Raw genomic sequence first — 21,318 nt, 5'->3', positions numbered from 1 at the left:
CTGCCGCTGCTGTTGCTGCTTCTTCTCTTTTCCCTCCGAACTTAGAAGGTCCTCCCAAGTCCCCAGGCCCAAGTCAGAGAGGTGGACTGGGCAGGGGTGTCTTGCAAAGGAGCAGTCCTGGGGCTAGGGAAAGCTGCTGGTCTCTCACAGACAGACAGACAAAACACTCCCGTAAACATCATACGCACACACACACACTTCCACTCACTCACAGGTTTGAATCCCTGGGTCCTCCTGATTCCTCAGACCGACTCGGGCTGCAGGGGACTTGGGCTCAGATGAGAGAAGGTGGAGACAGGAGCTCAGCCATTCCCGCCCCCTACCCCCATCTCAATTTTACAAGAAATTGGGTTCGGGATTTGTAAGGTGAAAGCTGGACACCGCCCGCCTGATCTCTCCCGCTCTTGCCTTTCCTCCTTCCTCGCATTTTTTCCATCTACTAGGCCTCCTCACCTCTGTCCGTCTGTCTGTCTCTCTCTCTCTCTGTACCCCCCTCTCTCTCTGTAAGCTCTCTCTCACTCCCTCCCTTTCCCCGGAGCCCCTGCGACTGTGCTGGGAAATGGAATCCATATGTCTCTGATTCCTTCACACTGAACTCACCGCGCTGCTGGGGCACAGCTCCTTGGAGTCCGGGGAGCGGAAGGGGGTGAGGGCTGGGGTGGCTAACCGGGTCCTGTGACTACTTAGATCCTCTCCCTTTACCTGCGGGTTCCTTTCCTCGCCTCCTCTGGGCAGAGAGCCCTTCTCCCGCCCTACCGAGAGGTAACAAACCCGCACCCCGAAAGCGTCCGGTTTGAAATTCCAAACCCGGGAGGTTCGAGTGGCTATGACACTTGGCCGGCGGCCCCATTTCCCCTCCCTGGGCGCTGAGCCACAGTCGTCCGGGGGGGAGCCCAACCGCCGGTCCGTTCGTCCATCCGTCCCCTCCTCCAACCCCTCCCGCCCCACCTGGGATTTACTTCTCCGCGGAGCCGAGCAAAGGGGAGCTCAGACTGGAGGCGGCTTTTGGAGGTGGGGCGACCCCCCACCAACCCGGGGCGGAAATTCCCAGATCCGAACTCGAAAGGGGATTTCAAACGCATCAATAGTGGGCGAGAGGGAAGCAGATCCAGGTCTTCTGTGGGAGTGGGGGGAGAGAAGGGGGTCTGAGTGGAGAAAAGTCTTTGGGATTTCCAAAATGAACGTATCCGGAAGCCCCACCCTGCCATTCTCTCATCCTCTCCCCCATCTCTCGGACTTCGGTCCTTCTCCATCCATCTCCCAGCCTCTCCCGCCCCGTTCTCTTCATCTCCGGCCTGCCTGTGTCCAGCTTCATAGCACGGGCCGAAGGGCTCCAAGGCTATTTCTCCCTTCTTAACTCCGCTGGAAGAGGGGTGTCGGGCCGCTAGAAAGAAAAGCAAGAGGCCTTCCCTCCCTGCTCCCCCGCCCCCCCTTCCCTTCTCCCCTCTGCCCCTCTTCGCCTCCTCCCTTCCCTCGTGCCTCCTCTCCATCCGTTCTGCCCTGAAAAGTCGGGAGCGCCCGGTTTGGGACTGTCCTCTTGTCCCTCGACGCGGCCCTGGCAGGAGCGGCGTCGCCGCGGAAGTCCGACACCTTCTGATACATTTTGTGAACTCCCCAGGTTTCGCGGGGAGAGGGCGGGGGCGCGGGCTAAAGTTGATATTTCCTATCCCCCGGATCGTGATGTCCCACCTTCCCAGGTAATGGGAAAAAGCTAACATTCAAGAGTAATTTTTACAGTGTCTCAGCGGGACCGAGCTCGACACTCTCCTTCTCCTTCACCTTCCTTTACGCCCCCCTCTCAAGGGAAGCTCAGTTTTCTCCCCAAAACAGCTCTGGGGCTTGGGTTGTCCCGCGTCGGGGGTGGGGAGGGGAGAGCCACTCGCCTCGGCCCTCGAAGCCCTCTCTCTTTTCGAGGGGTTTGAAGGTCCAGCGAGAAGAAGCCACCTCATTGGGTCAGGGAAGGAGGCGGACAGAGTGGGGGAATCCAAGTTGTTCATTCCCCCCCACTCCTCCCTACCTTTCCCGGTTCCAGTTCCGGGCTCAGTCCCGGGACCCCCCCTAATTGTGCCGCTGTCCCTGGACTGCGGACTAACGGGAGAAAGTCCCAGGCCCGGGGCAGCCTTCGGGACCAGCGTCCCTTTCCTAGGGTGAGGCTGGCACAGCCCTTCTTTGCCTCCTCCCCAATTCCATCCCACGGCAGGGCACCAGGGAGAGGGAGAGGAATGGAGCTGGGGGGACCTCCGAGTTTCCCCCTCCAGCTTCCTTTCCCTCCTCTTCCCTCCCTACCGCTCGTTTTGATTTCTCTAGTAAGTAACCGTCACTTTTCCATTCCATCCAACTGTTCCTTAGACAAACCTCGCCACCCCCGGCCCCACAAGGAGCCCTCAGTGACCTGATTCGTCCGTCTTCTCTGGTTTGCCTTTCTACCGAAAAAGCTGCGTCTCCCTTGCATAAAGGGAAACAGGTTACTCCCTCACAACCCGCCCCTACCCCCACCCCAAACCCACATTTTCACACTCATTGATGCACTTACATCCCTTCCCACGTGAGTACTGACACACACCCCAGTCCCCTAGGCTGACAGCCACACTCACACCCAGACGAATACACACGGCCAGACGCCTGGTCTGACACATCTCATCACACGCGTACACGGTCTACCTCTCACACTTACACGATCACACTCGCTCTCAGACACAGACACGCACGTATACACGTACGTACACACACATTCAGAACTCCCACACACGTTCCCTCCCACAGTTGTACACGTAGTTTCCCCTCGACCCCCGCCCCCCACCCCCACTCTTCGGTGCCCAGAGTTGGCGCGGTGGGCTCTGGGCTGGGAAAATCCATCTCCTCCCCCACCTCTGCTCTGTAGCCCGTCGAACAGTGGTCTCTGGTCTTTCTGCAGAGGAACCGGCGGCCGCGGCCATCGCGGGGCTGGGGCTGGGACTGGGCCGGGAAGGTTCTATTTCTGACTCATCCGCTTTGGAAGAACGGGAGCTTGCTTTAGGGCTACTGACTTCGTCTAGCTCAGGGCCTCAGTTTCCCCATCCAGAGAAATGGGGAAGAAAAGCCCCGACTGGTGGGGGGAGAGCGAGGATAACCAAACATGTCTGGACTCCGGGAGTGAAGCTTTCTGTGGGATCTCGCTGGGCCCTGTAAGGGGACTTGGGGATCCTAGCCCCCAGGCTTCTTCAAGGAAAAGCCGGAGTTGAGAGTTTGAGGCAGTGTTAGGACACTTGTATGTGTGTGCGTTGCCGTGGGGGGGGGGGGGGGGAGCTGAACGAACTGAGCAGACTGAGGGGGAAGAGAGCTCTCTTGGACGACCCTTACGCCCTAGCTCCCCTCTCCCCCACAAAAATGGCCTCGTCCAGTGTCAGGCAATGGAGCCCCGCTCCCAAACCCTACTGCCCTCTTTCCGCGCCCCCTCCCCCGGCGTCTAGCTTCTACTTTTGTGTCTTGGTTTCCCCAAAGAGCTTCTCTGGTGGGGAGGCGGGAGCCGGTAAGGAGGTGAAGAGGAAGACTGGGATAAAGAGGGCAGAATCCGAGTCCCTGAGTGGACACGACGCTTGAGACCTCTGTCGATACAAACCTGTCCCCCAGTCCCGCCCTTGCCTCCTTTCCAGGCGATCCCGCTCTCCTCCCCTGCGGCCTGGGGAGAGTTGGGGCGTTGAGGGAGGGTCTGTTCAGAGCTGAAAGTGGAGAGCAGCTCTGGGCCGTTCCGCTCTCCTCCTCCGAGCCCTGGCGCGACCCTGCCTGAATGGGAGGGGGGCGAGAGTGGGCTTTAGCTCTGGACTCCGGAGCCGGGGGAAAGAGAAGGGCAGCGCCTAGCCGAGATCCCGCCACAAAGGATTCAAAGAGTCAATTCTTCCCCTACTTATTTCACCTCTTTTTTCTTCTCCCCCCATCTTCTCCCCTGCCCTCCTCGCCGCCTCCCGCACCCCGAACCTAGTTCTCCCTACCCCGCAACCCTCCTGATGGGGGGGGGGGGACCGAAGGGACGGAGGGAACTGCACACTTTGACTCCGGTGGGGATAGCCAGAGTCGAACAGGTGTAGCTGGGGTTGTGCAGCGGCGGCGAAGACTCCGAGAACGGAGTTACACGGGTCTGAGCAGGCTGAATACCATAGCACGCGAGAATAATTCGTTTCTGCCTTTCGTTGGAAGTTTTCTGGGTGGTTATTTCTATTTTATTTCCCCGAGGTTTGAACTCTTGTGGAGGCAGGAAAATTTGCTCAGTTAGTCCCTGTCTGGACAAATATATCCCAGAACATAGGTCCGTGTGTGTTTGCTTGGGTATGTGTATGTGTGAGTGCGCGCACGTGTGTGATATGTATGTATGTGCTTCAGTGTTTGGGGTTTGCGTGCGTCTAGGTGGAGGGGCGTTTGCGTGTGCGCGCGAGTGGGCTTCCTGTGAATATTTCCGGGGATGAGCCTAGGAGCGAAGGCTTTCCTGTCGTTCTCGAGTGGGTGGGAGTTATTTGCTTTAGGAGATGCTAAGAAGTGGGACCCAAGGCTGGCATGGAAAAACTAAAAGGGGCCAGGGGGAACGGGTCCCCATCTTGACGCAGCCTCGCAAGTGAGGGAAAGAGGTCTCGGTTTGGCGAGTCAGAGCCGACGCCAAGGGAAATGGGCTCCGTCGGCCAAGCGGACCAGGTCTTCAAGCCGCTTTCCCCATTTCCAGCTCCTGCCCCCCTCCACGGGAAGAGGCGGGGGAGCCTGCCCGATGCAGAATAAGCCAAGCAGGAAAGATAATGCGGGGGCAGGGTTGGCATGCGGTGGTCTCCCCTGGCACGGCTGCCCCCCTTTTTCTCCCCTCCTCTCCCGGCAGGCCCTCAGTGTGCCATGTTGCTTGGCAGACAGCTCCTTTGTGTGTGTGTGTGTGTGTGTGTGTGTGTCTCCCGGCCTGAGCCCTTTTTCTCTTTCTCTCTCTTCCCCGCTGTTAGGGGGGTGGAGTGGGCTGGGGAGGCTGGGGGGAGGAAGCGCTGCCCGGGTGCCAGGGTACTGCCAGGGGGCATCCAGGCAGCTCAGTTCTGGGAGCTGGGACTGGCACAAACCAAGCGGGCTCACTGGATTCCTGGGGTTTTCTCCCACTCTTCTCCTCCTCCTCCTCCTCCTGCTTTCCCTCCTCTTTCTGTTTTTTTTTAAATTTTGCCTCTTTCCCTTTCTTTGTCTCTTCCCCCCCCCCCCGGCCCCACCCCACCTCACTTGTTCCCGCTCCCCGTGTGCTTCAGTCATTGGGCCTTGCTTAGCCAAAAAAAATACTAACTAACGACATCCCGTTTAGCCCCCGTCGGGGGTTTTCTCCTTTGGCCCAACTTATCGTGAGGTTCTGTCTCTCGGCTGCTTGTGAGTCTGTGAGCAGACACGTATACACACATACACACACACATTTGGGCACACCTTCCTGCACTTCTCAAAACACACAACCACTACAGAGGTGAACCCTTTGTGGAGGCAGGAGCATGGACAAGATGACCTCTGGAGAGCCTTCCATTCCTAGCTGCTAGAATGATCAGCAAATGCTCACATGCATCCACACAAGAATGTATGCACACAAGATATGTGTATCCACGTGAATAAATGTCCACACATGTGTTTTGCATGCCCTGGTGGGAAAGAAGGGAAAGCCCCAGGCCTCTTCATTGTGTCACCAATCCAGCCATGCCAGGCTGATGTGTGATCTGTGGTTCTAAACTGTAATTAGAATTTGACCTGAAGGGAAGGAAGGAAAGAGGGAACAAGATTGAGTGGGGGGAGGAATGGGGAGACTGGGGAGGTCTGGGGTTTGGGTGTGTTTGTGGGACATGGATTAGAAATTTTACTTTTTACATTTTCATTGTAACAATAATAACAAAAGGCCATTTGAGTTGAAGGATGGAAACTCCCGATCTGGAGCACAAAAAGGTCCCTGGAGTGAAACAATCGGGGGAAAAAAAGTTCCTCTTTATCTCTTTTTGTAATTTTCACCCCCCTCGCCATTGTTTGTACACACTCTCCCCCTGTTCAGTCTCCCAACATGCACACACACACGCGCGCGCGCGCGCACACGCACCTTTAGGCAGATACTCACACCTGCGCCCCACACATCCCTTCTTCCCTCTCCCTTCCTTATATCCCCAATCTTTTCTCCACTCCCTCCTCCCAGCACTCCCCATAAAACTCAGTCGGATCCAGGGAGGAATCTGAGGAGTGTGTGTGCGTGTGTGTGTGTGTGTGACACCCATAGGCTCCCAGTCTCCCAGTCCAGAGCCCACAATCCGACCTTGGACCAGAGACATCTTCTAACCTGCAGAATACATTTTATTCTCTTTTTTCCTTGCTATGGAGAAGAGCAAAGTCACCCCAGTTAAGAAAAATTATTATTCACCTACTCTCCGGAAACTCTACACGTCTACTTTTCTGTTTTTGAGAAGGAGTTGGAGGGGATACTTTTTTTTTTTTGGTGTGTTTGCTGTTGTTGCTTAAATTAATCCTGAGTGACAGCCCTTAACTCCTCTCCACAAAGCATCCATTTATTCCCCACTAGCTCTGCACTGAACTGAGGGGACTCGTCCAGAGAGGGGGCTGCAGAAGGGGCCAGGAGGGGAGGAACTGGGATTGCTTGGTTGCCACCCAATGCCAGGCTGGTTCCACTTCACCCCTTTTCCTAGCTCAGGGGGAAGACTCCCTTCTACCTGGTCTTTATGTCCTCCCTCCTCAGGACAGGTGCGCCCTGCCTGATATTTGATGCAAATTACAACGGCCTTCACAAAAAAGCCCCTCTTGGGGGCAGCCAGCTCTTGGCACACTAACAGTCGAGCCCCCTCTCCCCCCCACCCCACCCCACCTCTTTCTCTCATTGCCATGCTTGGCTCCTTTTTAAATCTTTTGTGGAGCTGCTTTTTAGAAACACAGAATCACAAAAATACAGAAACATAGAACTGGCAGGGCTCTCCGAGGTCATGTAGTCCATTCCCCTAACTCAGGGCAGGACAGTACTTAACCCAGCCTAGCCAGATGGGCGCTCAACCTATTCCTTCAGATGTTATATTGTACTGTCCCAAGCGAACGGTACAGTGCTCTGCACACAGTAAGCGCCCAATAAATACCACTGATTGACCATCTGATGTTCAGGAAAGGAAGACGCGAGCGAGTTGGTTGATGATTAATTTTGTTGTTGTTGTTTGTGTGTGGAGAAAGAGAAACACCCCTGGCAGAAATCGGTGCCCAACTAACACTTTCCCTTTCCTTGTTCTGACAGCATCTTAGCCATTGAGTGGGCAGCACCGTTTGTGTGCGTGTGTGTGTGTGTGTGTGTGTGTGTGAGAGAGAGAGAGAGAGAGAGAGAGAGAGAGAGACTGTATGTGTACTCTATTTTTCTTTGGTTTTGTTTTCGGATTTTTTTGAATGTAATGCATTTGACATTTTCCATCCCCGCTTGGTTTGCACCTCGGACTTTGAGTTTTTGGGGGGAAGGGGATGTGGGGGAGGCGGGGAAGCTGAGGGAGATGGAACACCTTGGCCCGAGGTGTGAATTTCTCTTTATGTACTGGTTGATTTACGTGCTTTCCAACGGGTAGTAAGAACGGGCCTGGCCTGCTTTTCCCTCTTCTTTCACGTCAGAGTTATTTTATTTTATTTTTTTTTCTTCCCGGGCTTTCCAACTCTGGGGCCCGGGGCAGGCTGACCGCTTCGCCATCCCCTTCCCCGATACCCAGGCTGAATTCCGGAGTGGAGCAGGGGTGGCCCAACCTTTCAGGCCTTGTGCCCAGAGTTGGAGACTCCCGAGACGGGGGCAGCTTGGGGTTCGGGCCAGGAGAGGGGCCACGCCAAGGCCAGCCTCCCGCCTAGGGTGGGCGATGTCGCTCCCCTCTGGGAAATGGCGAGAAATCCTCCCTGAAGGCCCAGACGAGAGCGCCCCTAGTCCGCTCTGCCGGGTGCTGGCGGACCCGTATCTGGCCAAATCCCCGCTGGACCTAAACTCTTCCTGTCCTGCAACCAAGACACCAGAGAGGCCGCTCAGGCGGGAGAGCTCTTGGCCTTCCCGGCGGGGCGGAAAGACCAGGACGAGACTCTAGGGCGAAACGGCTTTGGAGAGAAAAGGGTTCGAAGCGGGCCAATCGCCCGCGGAGAGGTCTCAGCCGTCATTGCCCCCGATCGCCCCCTTTGCCCCTATTAGTCCCGCCCTTCGGGGGACCCCGTTTTCCACCTCAGATGACCAACTCTGTGCGGTGACTAAAAGTCTCGCGTTTAAGCTGATTGGGGCACAATTCTCCTCTCTGATAGTCACCGAATAAACCCAGAAGCCAAGGCATCGTTGCCAAAGGACTGGTGTGGGCCCAAATGATGAAAACCATCCCCACCCCGCTCTCATACCGACCCCCATCAGCCAAGGCCATCTGACCACCAAGGTCGGGCAGAGGGAAGTAAGTGTCGGAGGCAGAGAGCCTAGAACCTCCAGCTTCTAGGACACGGTCTTGTGCTTCCGAAAGCGGACGGGCTGCGCGTCTGGGCCGAGAAAACAGAGGCCGAGTGAACGGAGGAAAAATGAAGTCTCCTCGGGGTTTGAGTTGGCCACTTGGGCCTCTTAGGCCTCTAGGCCGCTGGGCAATGTTGCCAGCCTTTCACTTTTTAAATTCTTGGACACCAGGGACCGAAATTCCTGGATTTGAGGTCAGTTTGCTAACAATTCTCACGCCACAAGATTTGAAAGTCTCCAATCAGGGCGCAGGATGTGCGAACATGATCTTATTAGCCCAAAGGATAGAATCGCTCGATAAAGCGCGGCCCCACCCGCCCTTCCCCGTCCTCTAAAGCTCAGGGCAATTCTCGGACACCTGACTGGCATTTGCTCCCGTTTCCCTGTGGGACCGTCCTGGGCCCAGTGGACAGAGTAGCTCCTTCTTGCAGTGTGGCCTTGGGGAAGCTACCTTCAACTCCCTCGTGGTTGGGGGGGCCCGACGGCCACCCTGTGCCTCAGTCTCCCTCTCTTCCTCACCATCCCCTCATCCCCATTTCGCTGAATAAAGCCCGGTAATGATAGTTGGTGGATGATGTTGTGAGGGATAATTAGTTCATGTTTGCCGAAGGCTTTGAAGATGAAAAACCCTCCATAAGCCTTCTGACTGATGATGGTGATGATGGTGGTGATTATTATTCTTTTGCTGCCGGGATCTTTGAACAGTTCCAGGATCCACGGACAAGTACCTACAGCTCCGGGGCGGCGGGCCCTGGCTCTCCTCGGCAGTCCTGCCCGCTTTTCCACCGAGCAGTTGGAGAGCGGGGTCGGCGGCTGCCCTCGGCGCCTTGCTCTCCCTCTCGGCCACCAAATGCGAGGCCTTGGAGCGGTTTTATTACGTGCCGAAGCTGCTTGTTTTTAAGGGAGGTTTCACTCGGGGAGATTTTATTGTTTTTCGGGGCGGGGGGGAAATGGAATTTTTGGGGGTTGGCGTTAGGCTCTGACACCGGAGGAATGTGGCTAAGTGGCAGAATGCGTTTTCCGTTTCTCGTTGTAGAGGCTTGGAGCAGTTTCTTGACTTTTTCCGCCTTTTCCTTTTTTTTTTTCCTCCCGCGGTTGTTGCTGACGACTCGTAAAGAACCTTCCTAAGTGATTTGCCCGAAATATACCGCCGTGCCACGGTGGAATGCCGCGTCTCGTTAGAGGATGCTAGAAAATCTGTTTCCTTCTCTACCCCCAGCCAAGCCCTCTCCTGATTCATTGGGGACGGCTAGGAATCGCACCCTTTCCAACAGCTGCTTTGCTTTCAGCGAGCGGCAGCGAACTCCGCGGCATGCCTGCCTGGGTGAGAGTGTGCAAATCAGTAAAAATAACTTTTGAGCAGAGCGAGGGAGGAGATATACCTGTTTGGGGGGGGGGGCGGAGAAGGGAGGCGAGGCAGCTCCTGGTTGCTGTCGCCGCTAGAAAAGGCACCAGGGCACTGCAAGGTCCCATCTACCATCCTGCGAATTCAGGTCACTTTTTGGAAGTTAAGTCCCCTCCTTTGCAAAATCCAAATGGGCTGAGCACATTTTTGGTAGTGCACTTGGGGTGTTTTCCACAAAGGCTTTCGTGGTGTACACGTCAGGGGCGAACCAGTGACCGCAGGGGCCAGAAGTGAGTTATGGGCCTAGCTGGCTAGATCCAGCCCAAAGTGCTCAAGCAAGGGCCCAACTCTAGACTCTCGGATAGCTTTTCGGCTGGTCGTAGCCATTATTTTTCGAAGCAAAAATGAATCCCCAAGAAAGTGGTTTCATGCTATTTTCCCAACAAACGAAGTAAGAAAAGGCAAATTGTGGAAACAGGCCGTTAAGAAAATAAAGAGAAATATGCGCCTGCAAAGCCCCTTGGAGCCGGCCCCGAAAACTGGCTGCCGCGGGCAGCAGGGAGTGGAGCCGCCCGGGGGATCCGGGAGCGCTTTGGGATCACCGCGCTGGAAAGGCGCTTTAGAAATGCCAAGTGTCATTAGCATTATTATTATTTTAATAAAACACTGTCTCGTTCAGGAGCGAGATTTCTCACTGCCTCCACAGTCAGAGCCGGAGTTTGCTTCGCCTAAGTCTATAATCAGGGAAAAATACCAGCTTTGTGAGGGTTAGAATATACCATTGGCTAATGTGTGTGGTTTTTTAAAATAAATGCTAAGCGTCGGAATAATTAAAGAGTGAGAAATAAGTCGTCTCCCCTCTCCGCTCTGCATTGTCTTATTTAAGACTGGAAAGCGGCTTTTGGGCAGGGTTGGTTAATTTAATGTGGTTTTTTTTTTTCCGTCTTTCCTTTCGCTCCGGTCTGATTCGCAAATCTCCAAACTGGCAAACGCCAGGAAACTTGCGGCGTTTCTTTGCCCGAGTTTTAGCCTCTATTTTTTCCCTTCTCTCGAAGGCTTCACTCTGACCCGCTGCCTGGCTTGCAGTGAAGACGGCCTTGGACGAGGAAAAAAAAAAAGAAAGAAAGAAAGAAAAGGAAAGAAGAATGGAGCCCGGCTCCCGTGCCCCTGTGCCAGCCGAGGGCTCGTCTCCCTGGCAGCGGCCTGAACCCGAACGGGAGGGGTTGCGAGGCAGAGGGGGCCCCCCCTTTCACTCCGCCCCCCCTCCCCGCGCCCACCCGAAAGAACAGGGCATTTTCTGGGGTGGTCTTTTTTTTTTAAAGGGTCCCCCTCGGGTTTTCCAGAACCTCTGGCCGAGTTTTGCAAAACTCTCCACTCCCTTCTGAAAAAAAAAAAGAGGCAGAAATGGAGAGGAAAATGCGGTCAGAGGGAGTCCGCCCCACACTCAGAAATTCAAGGCCGAGTTGCCCCCTCTGGCAACCTACTGTCCGCTGGTGGCACTTCCTTATCCTCCCGATTCCTTGACCATTAGCCTGGCGGGAGGCTGATGGTCTCGGGAAGGGGGTGCAGCAGGGACCGGCCCTGGGCAGGGAAACGGACGCAGAGTGAAAAAGGCCGAAGTTCCCCACGAACCTCCCTATGTGCCCTCCAGCCCAAAGAAGGGTGGGGGACATTGGGGCAGACGACTCCGGGAGAGAGAGGCTCCAGCGCGGGGCGGGGTGGCGCACCAAGTTCCCAGAGGACCAAGGGGACGTTGCGTAGAGCCCGAAAAGAGAGAAATGGAAAGGAAACACGCGGTGAAATGATCCGTCCCTCCCCTCCCACCAGGCTGCGGCCGGGCGAGCTGGACCCGGCCCGGCTTGCCTTGGACAGAGAGAGGTTTGCTTTCCAGCGGGCGTTACTGTTCTTTATATATTTGCTCCAAGGTTTTGGAATTCCACTGGCTTCCTTTCTCCCCCCCTCCTAGTTATTTGCGTCTTAGACTTTTCAACGATCCCTTGATCACTTTTACATAAGTGCAAAAACTTTTTTCTCGGAGAGATCTTGTGGGGGATATTTTACCTTCAGTATTTTCTCTTCCCTGCGTTGTTGGGTTTTTTTTAATTTAATTTTTCAAATTGTGAAGTCAATTTGGTGTAAGTGAAAGCAGGGTGTGTGTGTTGAGGGGAGCGGGGGGAGGGGGGTGGGAGGGGAGCGTGGGTAGGAACCAGGTATGGAGCAGTCCTGAGGCGGGTTCCTGCCGCCCTCAGATCTGAGCCGCGCCCTGCACGCCCTCCGACGCCTCCGACCTGCCCAAATCCTTGCCCAGAAGACGTCTATCGTCCCCCCACCCCCCGCCTGCGATCCCCCCCCCCTCTGCCCCCCACGCAAAGCCCTCTCCCCGCTGGCTCCCGGGCAGGGACCAGCAAAGGAGACCCTTGTTCGGTGTGATTTTCTGCCACGCAGAAGCGCCGTATGTTGGGAGAATACGCCTCCAAATTCACTGTCGCCTTTGACCCTAGGACCGTGGCCTTCACTGTGCCCCCCCCACTGCGGGAAGGGCAGAATGGGGGAGGGGGCCAGACCCCCCGGCTCTGTCATTAGGGCTGTTTTGCTTTCAGTTCGGCAGGCTCTGTTTGTCCCACACACATGCCCTGTTAGTCTGCAAAACCAGCTGCACAGTTGGTTGCACTGTTGATGGGATCAGAGTTGGGCAGACACTAGATACATGAGCAGAAAGCCCATCAACAGTCAATTTCTTTGGGACTTGTTTTAACTAAACATTTTGTTACTGTCGCCAGAGAAGCAAAATCGACATAATACATTTATATTAGGGTCGTATGTTTGATAGCACCTCTGATCTGGGAATATTGCTGACACATGCCTTCCCCGGGCCATGCAAAACAGTACGGGCCCAATGGGTTCAGGATCGGAAGGACAAGCGGCCAGACCTTTAAGAAAGCAGGCGGTAGATGAGGAAATGCTTTCTTAAAATTGGGGGGAAAAACCTCGCATTTCCCCCGCCCCCAAAGTAACGACACAGTCTTTCTTCAGGCTACTTACTGTCTCTAGCCAACACTGGCATTGTAGCTGTGCCACTGGAGTGAGAGAAGGGTTAGGGATAAATCTGTGGGCTGATAAAAATTTTTGTGGGCTCTTAGATATTGTTGAACTTGTTTGCAAGCCTGCGTACCCCCACCCGAACATAAATTGCCTATACCAAATGCGAAGGTAGACACCCAGATATGTGTGTGAAATTATAGCATCATGGAACCAACTATGAAGCGGTAAATAAGTTCTTTGCCAGTAACATTTTGCTATCAACATCTGGAAAACGAAATTGCAGCTGTTCTTCCCGCCGCCGACCGCCCCCCCCCCGCCCGCTGCCTCCTCCCCTCTCCCAGCACACTTAAATTTCTTGTAATCTTGCCATCCATAATTCAGTTTTCTGCAGTTAAAACTTTCCCCTTGCTCTAGTCCGAACCGAGCTTTTAAGTTATACAATTTATCATTCTTTTTCAGTTATCTATCTGAGTCTTTCGCAACCTTTTTGGTAAATTCCCTTTCTCATCTCTCTTCTAAGCTTCTTTCTGCTATCTATTCTTAATAATCGGCGGTCCTGGGAAGAGCCAGCAGAGGAAAGAGCTAGTTTTTTCTCCACAATCTCTGGCAATAATTGCTTCTGAGTTCTCTGCGCAGGTATTCACATTATCCCCTTCTTAGCCCTTCCTCGGTGTTTTTGTTTTCTGTTCACCCCCCAAAAATATTTGAACCAAAAAGGCTCTTTTTTTTCTCTCCACCCACAGCAAACTGAAAGGGCTAGTGAACCATGATTCAACAGACTGAGAGAGCCTCTTTTCTTTCTTAGCATTAATTATCTCAAGTTCGTTAGAACGTTGAGTCTGTCACACAGTTTTCTCTTGTGTGTGCTGAATCGGGTCATAGAGGGAGACTTCCCGTGCAAACAGTTTGTGTTCGAGACGGAGAGCGCAAAGGGGAAGAGAGAGAAAAACAAGGAAAGAGAGGGAGAGAGAGAGTTAGAGAGTGCGAGAGCGGACTGCGGCATGACTATCTGGGGGCATTTGTGTGCGGTCGTCCGGGACATATGCCCCGTTCAAAATAGGCAGGAACGGGTGATTTAGAGGCAGGGGAATCGCTTGTCTATGGCCACTATTCATAGCGATTTTAATACTAATTTTTAAAAAAACCTCCAACGATTTTATCGTTAGGGAAAAAGCCCTGTTCTCCTCCATACCTTAATAAAAGTTTGGTTCCGAGCCTGAGACTGAAGCTTTGCTCGCAAGGAGCGAAAATGCAGGGAGTGGCTCTTCGCCCTCCCCCGCGCCCCCGCCTCCCCACCCGACCCTTCGGTCTCTGCCAGGGGGCCGCGGGCACACACCGCCGGTTGCCGCGGCAACCCGGAGAAAGCTGCTCCCGAAGGCGAGGAAAGGACCGACAGCGCGGGGATCGGATGGAGGGAGGACAGGTACACAAGGCCGGAAAGCTCGGAAAAGTTAGACCTCAAAGTTCGGCCAAGTCGCAGAATATCTCGATGCCCCCCCAAAGCCGGCCCCCCCCCGACCCACTCCCGGCAGCCGGAGGAACGGGTTCTTGGAGGAAAGAGGTGGGGTTACAGGGTGGCGTGGGAGATCCGGCGGGAATTACTTTTGGATCCTAGGGGTGACTTCTGCCCCTGTTGGACTTTCTGGACCCCGGGATGAACATCGCCAGTCCGGTTGGAAAGTATGGGGAAAGAGGAAGCCTCTCCTTTGGAAAATCCCAAATTCGGCTCATGGGGGCTTTGGGGTCGGGTCTTCTGACTCTGGTGATTTTTTTTTCTGGTTTCTGTTCTCCTGGGCGGCCCTGTGCCTTTGGATTTCCTTTCAGGCCTAGATACCTATGCAACCAGATCTTATAGAGACCTCAGAGACACTTGGCCACCTTTGCTTCCCCCTCGCCCTCTTCTTTTAGATGTCCACCCTAAAACAAGGTGTAAAGTTGGGTACTTTGGACTCTGGGGCTGGCATGCCAAGCACCCCACTTCCCCGCAACTCCCCCACACCCCCAGCCCTCCACAAGCCCTTGAACCCTTACAAGTTGGCTGACTCACCGGATGGAATTAACCCCCTCTACTTCCCCGACAAAAGAAGATCTGATGATAGCATACCTATGTGTTGTTACTGTCTATCTGTTATAGGAACTATCAAAAGAAGGCTAGAAAATATGTGGCATAGAAAATAGTCTGTAGTTGGGAGAATGGTGCCCAGACTGCAGTCTGATAGCTGTGGCGGCTGTTGCAGAGACACATGGCAGTTTTAGAGGAAGACTCTCCGGGAATTGCATTGGCCGACAAATCCTCCCCCCTCCTCCCTTGCATTATCAACAAAAAATTCTCAATTTTTCTGCTTCATCTTGGCCGAAAGTAAAGACTTTTTCGTCCCACAATTGAGAGCAGCCTGGTCGGTCCTGTCACTCTCAACTATGTCTCTGCTTTCTCCCATTTGTTCTTCTCAATGCCAAGAGGGTGAGGGTGGGGGTGTCCCTGGCTGGTAGGAGGAGTAGTAGATGCCTGGAAGCAAGGAGAAGCTGCCTACCTGGCTAAATCCCAGCCTAACGGCAGCTCTCTGGTGGCTCGGCGCAGACAGGCAGGAGAAATAAAATGCCAGATAAACCCACCTCAGAAATCCTCCAAAGGAAAATGAGAGGGTCCGTTCTGGCCTGCAGCAGGACTCCCCCAGCCTTGTGAAATGGTGATGTTGGAGATGCTGGAAATTGGTGTGGTGGTAATGCATGGCAAACAAGGGCAAAGTGAGTGGCAGAATAGAATTTGTCAGTGTTGAAAGCTGGTTTTTGTTCTGGATGCTCTCTCACTGAGGCAGCGTGTCCACAGGCAAAAGCAAAAACAATTACCTTGATCATTCGGGCCAAAAACCCGCTTTAGCCAAATGATCTGATCATTAAGGTAAAGTGTGGTTCCCTCCCCCCACCCCGAGTTTTCCAAGTGCAGTAATTGCCTAGCCCTTCTGCTCTGCGTGGGTTGTGGAGACCTATTCCTCACACTGTGGACGTTAAGCAGCTTCCCCTTTTGTTCACGACGGACTCCCGTTCAACTCCCTATGTCGGCTGCGCCCACGCCATCTCCTTTGCTCCCCCTTCCCCCATTTCCTCTCGGTAACCCACCCATTTGTGCCAGAGGCAACCTTGAGGGAGGCTTTTTGCGGAGAGTGATGGCCAGAATTACCCCCTTCTGGTCTGCAGGCGGGACAGCGAAACGTGTTGACCGGGGCCAGAGCAGAGGACCTGGGTTGAACTAGACGCTAGTCTGAAACCTCACCAAGGAGGAGAAGAAAAAAGCCGGGCTATTTCACATTGGCCAAGTGGTGGATACGAATTGCAAACACCGGAGAATCTATCGTTTTCCAATGTAGCTCTGGAAGTGAGCATCAACTCAGAGTCTGAAAGAAATTAGGCTGGTCCTTTAAGAAATTGGGCTGTAGGCTCCACCAGGTCTCTGCCACTCACTGCCATCAGATTCGTCATTTCTTGGACATTTGAAAGCGTGGGAGGCTTGGGAAAAACATTTTGCTAGCTTTAAAAATTTTTAAACCTTTGTGTAGGGCTGCAGTAGTGTATTCTCTAGGATTTTCCCAAATACTCTCCTGCGCTCTTGTGGAAAGCACTGAATTTTCCAAGCTTTTCTGAATAATGCATTTCATTGTTCCAGTGTAGAAACAGCCTTTCCCCCCCTCACTTAATTTGCTTCTTTTAATCTTTTTCTCCCCCCCCCGCCCCTTCTGCACCTCTATTTTTAGGTGCTTTCCTTGCTTATTTTTCTTTTGATTTTTCCCTCTTCTCCTTCCCTCATTGCTCTTCTTAGCTCTGGGTCCAGTTAATCTCAGTCATGCCCAATTTGGCTACATTTCTTCCAGGTTTTGCTCTCTATCTCATTTCGCTCTCTCTCAGGCTCTCCCCCCTCTCCCTTTCTCTTCTTTTTATTTTTAGCACCCAGAAAAACCTGCATATGCATTTCTTTTTATCTTTAATACGGACTGTTTCTATTTTCCCAAATTCACCAAACAAAAAAAGGGACAGTCTATCCTCCACCCAAGTCAGACACATTCCGCTTCAGAAATCAAAGTTCTAAGAAGATCTTAAGTGTACTCTACTTGGCCTTTGCTAAATTCCTTTGAGGGAAAAAATATATTTTCATTTTTTTCCCTTTTCCTCCTTTTCCTATTTCTCTCTCTCTTTCTTTTTATTTCTTTCTTCTCCTTTTTGCTCCCCCTTTCCCCTCCCTCCTTCCTTCCTTCCTTCCTTCCTTCCTTCCTTCCTTCCTTCCTTCCTTCCTTCCTTCCTTCTTTTCTTCCTTCCTCCTTTCCTTTCATATTCTTCCTGTCTCATTTTCTTTTCTTTTACTACCTATTTTCTTTCCAGTTGTTAAATATTTTTTCTTTATCTTCTGTCTTTCTTTTCATTTTTTCCCCAACTTCACCTCTTCTTTCCATTCCTCCTCCTCCTCTTCCACCTCCACCACCTCTTTTGTCTCAATCTTTTTGCCTGTCTCTTTTTTCCTTCCATCTACTGAACCCTTGTACTTATTGGGTGACTCGAATTTGAAGAAGCTTTTAATAGTCTGAAAGCTTTGTGTCTTGGCTCTGGCCCTGCATGGAGCAGTCTGATCTCCCTGACCGAGGGAAGGAGGGAAGAAGAGATGGGGGTAGGAGCCAGGTATGGTAGTTTTCTAACAGGAGCTTTCACTCTGCTAACAAAAGGGGGACAGTCCCCTTTTGTTTGGGACTCCTGGGGGGCGTGTTCCCTAGGCCTCTGTCTGCCACAAGTGGAATGCAGGTGGAGCAGGGTGGCAAGAGGGTGGGTGGGCACTGTCTGGAAATTTACTTCTGAAATAAACGCAGGCATTCTTATTTTAAGGGTGTATGGGAGGGAAAGATTGTGTTTGGTCTCTCCCCTCCGTATTTGGGGTGCACCAACAGTCTTCCAGAAAGGTTTTCACCCATCCCAATGCCCTAAAGGAATTTGTCTCCGAACTCTCCCCAGAGGCAAGGATTAGCAACTGGTTAAAAATTCGGGGGTCTGGCCCTCCTGCCCCTCACAACCCTGTACTCCTACTTGCCCGTAGGGCCATGCTCCATAGTATTCGTCTATCCCCTGGTGGCTGGGAAAACTGACGATTGACGATTATTCTCCCTTCAGGTTTCTGGATGTAGAAAAGGCCCATTACTGCTCTTGATAACTGGGGCTTCAAGAAGGACGCAAGTGTTGGTGTGCATACACGTGCATACTTAGATATGACTGTATGAGGGTGTATATGCAAGAACTAGCTCCTGTTCTATGTTCCTACAAGTTTTCAGAGCTTTCTCTACTACATCAAGCATGGAAAAGTTGGATTGAACCTCTAGATTCAATTTTGGTGAGACCTTCTCTCCCAGTTGTCAGTGAGGAGCATCTGCATAGCACTTGTATTATTTGATTTGGGCAAAGCCCTCCCTCTTTTCCTTTCCGAAAAGCTCCTCCAAAAGAAAGGTAAAGAAGCCTGGCCCTTTCGATGAAGGAAGATAGGGCTGGAGAGAGTTACTCTTCCTCGAGTCTGCTGCAAAGCCCGAGAGGATAGTGGAATAGCCCTTCGGGCTAGGGGTTGTTGCCTTTGACCTCTCTCTCTCTCTCTCTTTCTCCCTCTCTTTTTCTCTGTCTTTTCTTCATCCTTGGGCATCTTGATTCTATGGTTCAGGCCTTTCAGTATTAGCTGAGTTATGGAGGGGGACTGTGGGTGGGCCAGAGTGACAGGCCTCTCTTTAATTAAGAAAACTGAAATGAATATAAAAGGAAGAGCAGGTGAGGCAGCCAAGAGAAATCAGAGCAGAAGGAAAAGTTAGGGAAGGGAGAGGAATGGAGAAAAAGTATCAAACAGGTTCTGTTCTGAGACTGTGCATCCACCTCTCTTTCTCCTGACTATTTATTGACTCATCTGCTTCCTGGTTTTTGGCCTGTTTTTGGTGTAATGCCTGACAATACAACACAAGCGGTTCCAGTTTAGCAAGCTGAATGGGGTCCGTTTTAGCATTTCTCATTACTGCACATGAAAATGTGCAGGACTGGGTGTAGAGAGAGAGGAGGGCCCGAACCCTGACGGAGGTTGGTGGGGGATTCAGGGGCAGCATGAGTGAATTTTAATCGTTGTTGGTTTTTGCTGGGGTTCTTTTTCATCACCAAACGTGGGGGTGAGGAAGGAATATTTCATCTTTAGGTGACCGATTGGGTTTGCCGTTCGTAGGGGAAAAGGTAGGGAAGGAGGAGGGATTATTTGCCACTAGGAATCCTCTCTCCGTGCCCTTCTAACTCTTTCTCTTGGTGGGGTTATGAGCTGCTACAGCCTGTGATGAAAACTTCCACTTTCCCCTGCTTCCTCTTTCAATGAAAATGGAAAAAAGACCGATAGAGAAAAAAGAGAGTGTGAGAGCAACATTGAAATAAAAATACAGAGAGAAGGAGCAGCTGCTTTCTCCAAGGCCTTCTGGGGTTCCCGCTTCTATTCATTCATTCATTCATTCATTTATTTCTTTATTTATTTCCCATTATAAAAAAACATAATTTTCTCCTCCTCCTTTTTCCCCCCTTAAATTTGCTGGGGGGCTGCTGCCAAATCTATCAGAGTGGGAGCATGGAATAAAAAATTCATAACTGCTGGACTTTGCTTGTTCATTAGATATGAACTTGTCGATTTGGCAAATTGTTTTTGGTCTCTAACCGCCTGGTCCCTCCCCACCCTCCCAGGCTCTCCTCCTTTCCCTCCTCCCCTTTGATGCAGTCATTGGCTGTTCAGTAGATGTCTCTTTGCCAAATAGGTGGATCCTTCTCTCTCTCTCTCTCTCGCTCTCTCTCTTTCTTGCTCTCTCTTCCCCCCTCCTTTTTTTCTGGCTTTGGCACAAGCAAATGGATGGGAATTGAGCATGAAAGGAGAGGGAGTTTGAGAGAAAAGAAGAAAAAAATCCAATCCCCCCTCCCCCTCTCTCTTGCCCTGTCTCTCCACCCCCCCGCCCCCCCTCCCTGGTCTCCTCTCCCCTCCCGAGACGGTCTGCAGCCGGTCAGAACTCGTCCTTTTGCCCGGGAAGCTGCGATCTCCCCCTTTCCTCCAAACAGGCGGAGAGAGAGAGAGGCAGATCTAAGTTTACATCCCTGTGCCGTTGCCAAAGCCGAAAGCCTTTTTCTTCAGCTGCTGCTTTTTCGTTCCTGGTTTTTTTTTTTTTTTCGGGGGGTGGAGAAGGGTGGTAGGTTGGTTTGGTTTATTTTCACATATTTATTTTATTTTATTTTATTTTTGGAGGAACGAACAGGAGGGCAAATTGAAAAATAATTTTGTTAGCTTTTGTTTACCTGCCGTGTGTGGCAACGGGTTTTCTCTTTAGCCGCCCCTCACCTTTCTTCCTTTCCTTTCCCCTCTCCCCTCTCCCCCCTTCCCATTCCCCCCTCCCATTTCACCCCTGGGCAATGGAGGGTTGAGAGGGAAGACGAAGGGGAGGATTTGAGAATCAAATTAAGCCCTGCCCCTTCCCCCAAAAACCAATAACTCCCCCTCTCCTTTTGAAAAAATTACCTTCCTCCTCTCCTTTCTCCTTCTCTCCCCACCCCTCCTCCCTACTCCCCGCCCCCCCCAACTCCCAACTCTGTTGAGTCCAGAATTTCTGAATCTGGTGTTGGGCTTTGCCGGGATGCTTCGAAGGAATGGTAATTATTTTATTCTTTTTTTTTTCAGAATTTTTGTTTTGGTGAGCAGAAGTTAAATGTTATTTATAACCCGCCTCCCCTAAAACCCAACCCTCCCTGCACCTGACTGAGTGGAGAAAGAGGGTAATGGGGTGGGGAAGGACCGTGTTGCTTTTAACCCTGATATGGCTGAAATGAGCCTCCTCGTTTGTTTGTTTATACTGATTAGAATTGTTTTCATTTATTATTAATAATAATATCAGCAACAGTAATAATTGTAATACTAGCATCTTTATGATTTATGATTGATTTTTCATTTTTTCCCCTGGGATAGGAAAGGGACCGGGAAGGAAGAATATTAAAAGCGCCAGGAGAGGTTGGGGGGAGAGCTCAAATACGTTTCAGGATCTCTCGTATTTGCCTTATTTTTGGAGGGGTGGCGATGAGAGGAGGGGGAAAATGCCAAAAATCAGAGGGTGTCCAGGTTTGTGATGGTTCCAGCATGCATGTGTATCCTTGTGCGTGAGCTCACAGACATCCGTACAAAACGGAGATCATGCCTCAGCCAGATAACATACATATTACTGGAATATATCATGGAAATTGCATGGACGCGACAGAACTTACCAGGGATATTGGTGGCGGGGGTGTGTGAACTGAGATATTTTATACGCGCACGTTGTGTGTGCGTGCGTGTGTGTGTGTGTGTGTGTGTGTGTGAGAGAGAGAGAGAGAGAGAGAAAGCGAGCGAAAGAGAGAGAGAGAAAAGGTGTGCGTACAGACACTCAGTGGCTTTCTCTGTGTGGTT

At 52.1% G+C, this 21,318-nt stretch overlaps 1 protein-coding gene across 6 annotated transcripts in view; it reads left to right on the top strand.

Annotated features, from left to right (window-relative positions):
• NFIX (nuclear factor I X) overlaps nucleotides 1-21,318 on the top strand; it is a 122,622-nt gene that overhangs the window by 17,746 nt on the left and 83,558 nt on the right. The window contains exon 1 of one of the 6 annotated variants that reach the window (XM_039910455.1): nucleotides 14,257-14,277. The exons of 4 other annotated variants lie outside the window; for them this stretch is intronic. In XM_039910455.1, coding sequence (XP_039766389.1) covers nucleotides 14,263-14,277 — 15 coding nt within the window. In that variant the 5' untranslated portion in view covers nucleotides 14,257-14,262. Of the gene's footprint in view, nucleotides 1-14,256; nucleotides 14,278-20,439; nucleotides 20,532-21,318 lie in introns of those variants that run through there. One more of the 6 variants, XM_029052680.2, reaches the window with a different exon arrangement.

This window comes from Ornithorhynchus anatinus, chromosome X2 (genome assembly GCF_004115215.2).
Source record: "Ornithorhynchus anatinus isolate Pmale09 chromosome X2, mOrnAna1.pri.v4, whole genome shotgun sequence".
NCBI classification, from domain to species: Eukaryota; Metazoa; Chordata; class Mammalia; order Monotremata; family Ornithorhynchidae; genus Ornithorhynchus; species Ornithorhynchus anatinus.
The sequence above is the reverse complement of the archived record's forward strand: the minus strand, read 5'-3'. Positions and strand labels throughout refer to the sequence as shown.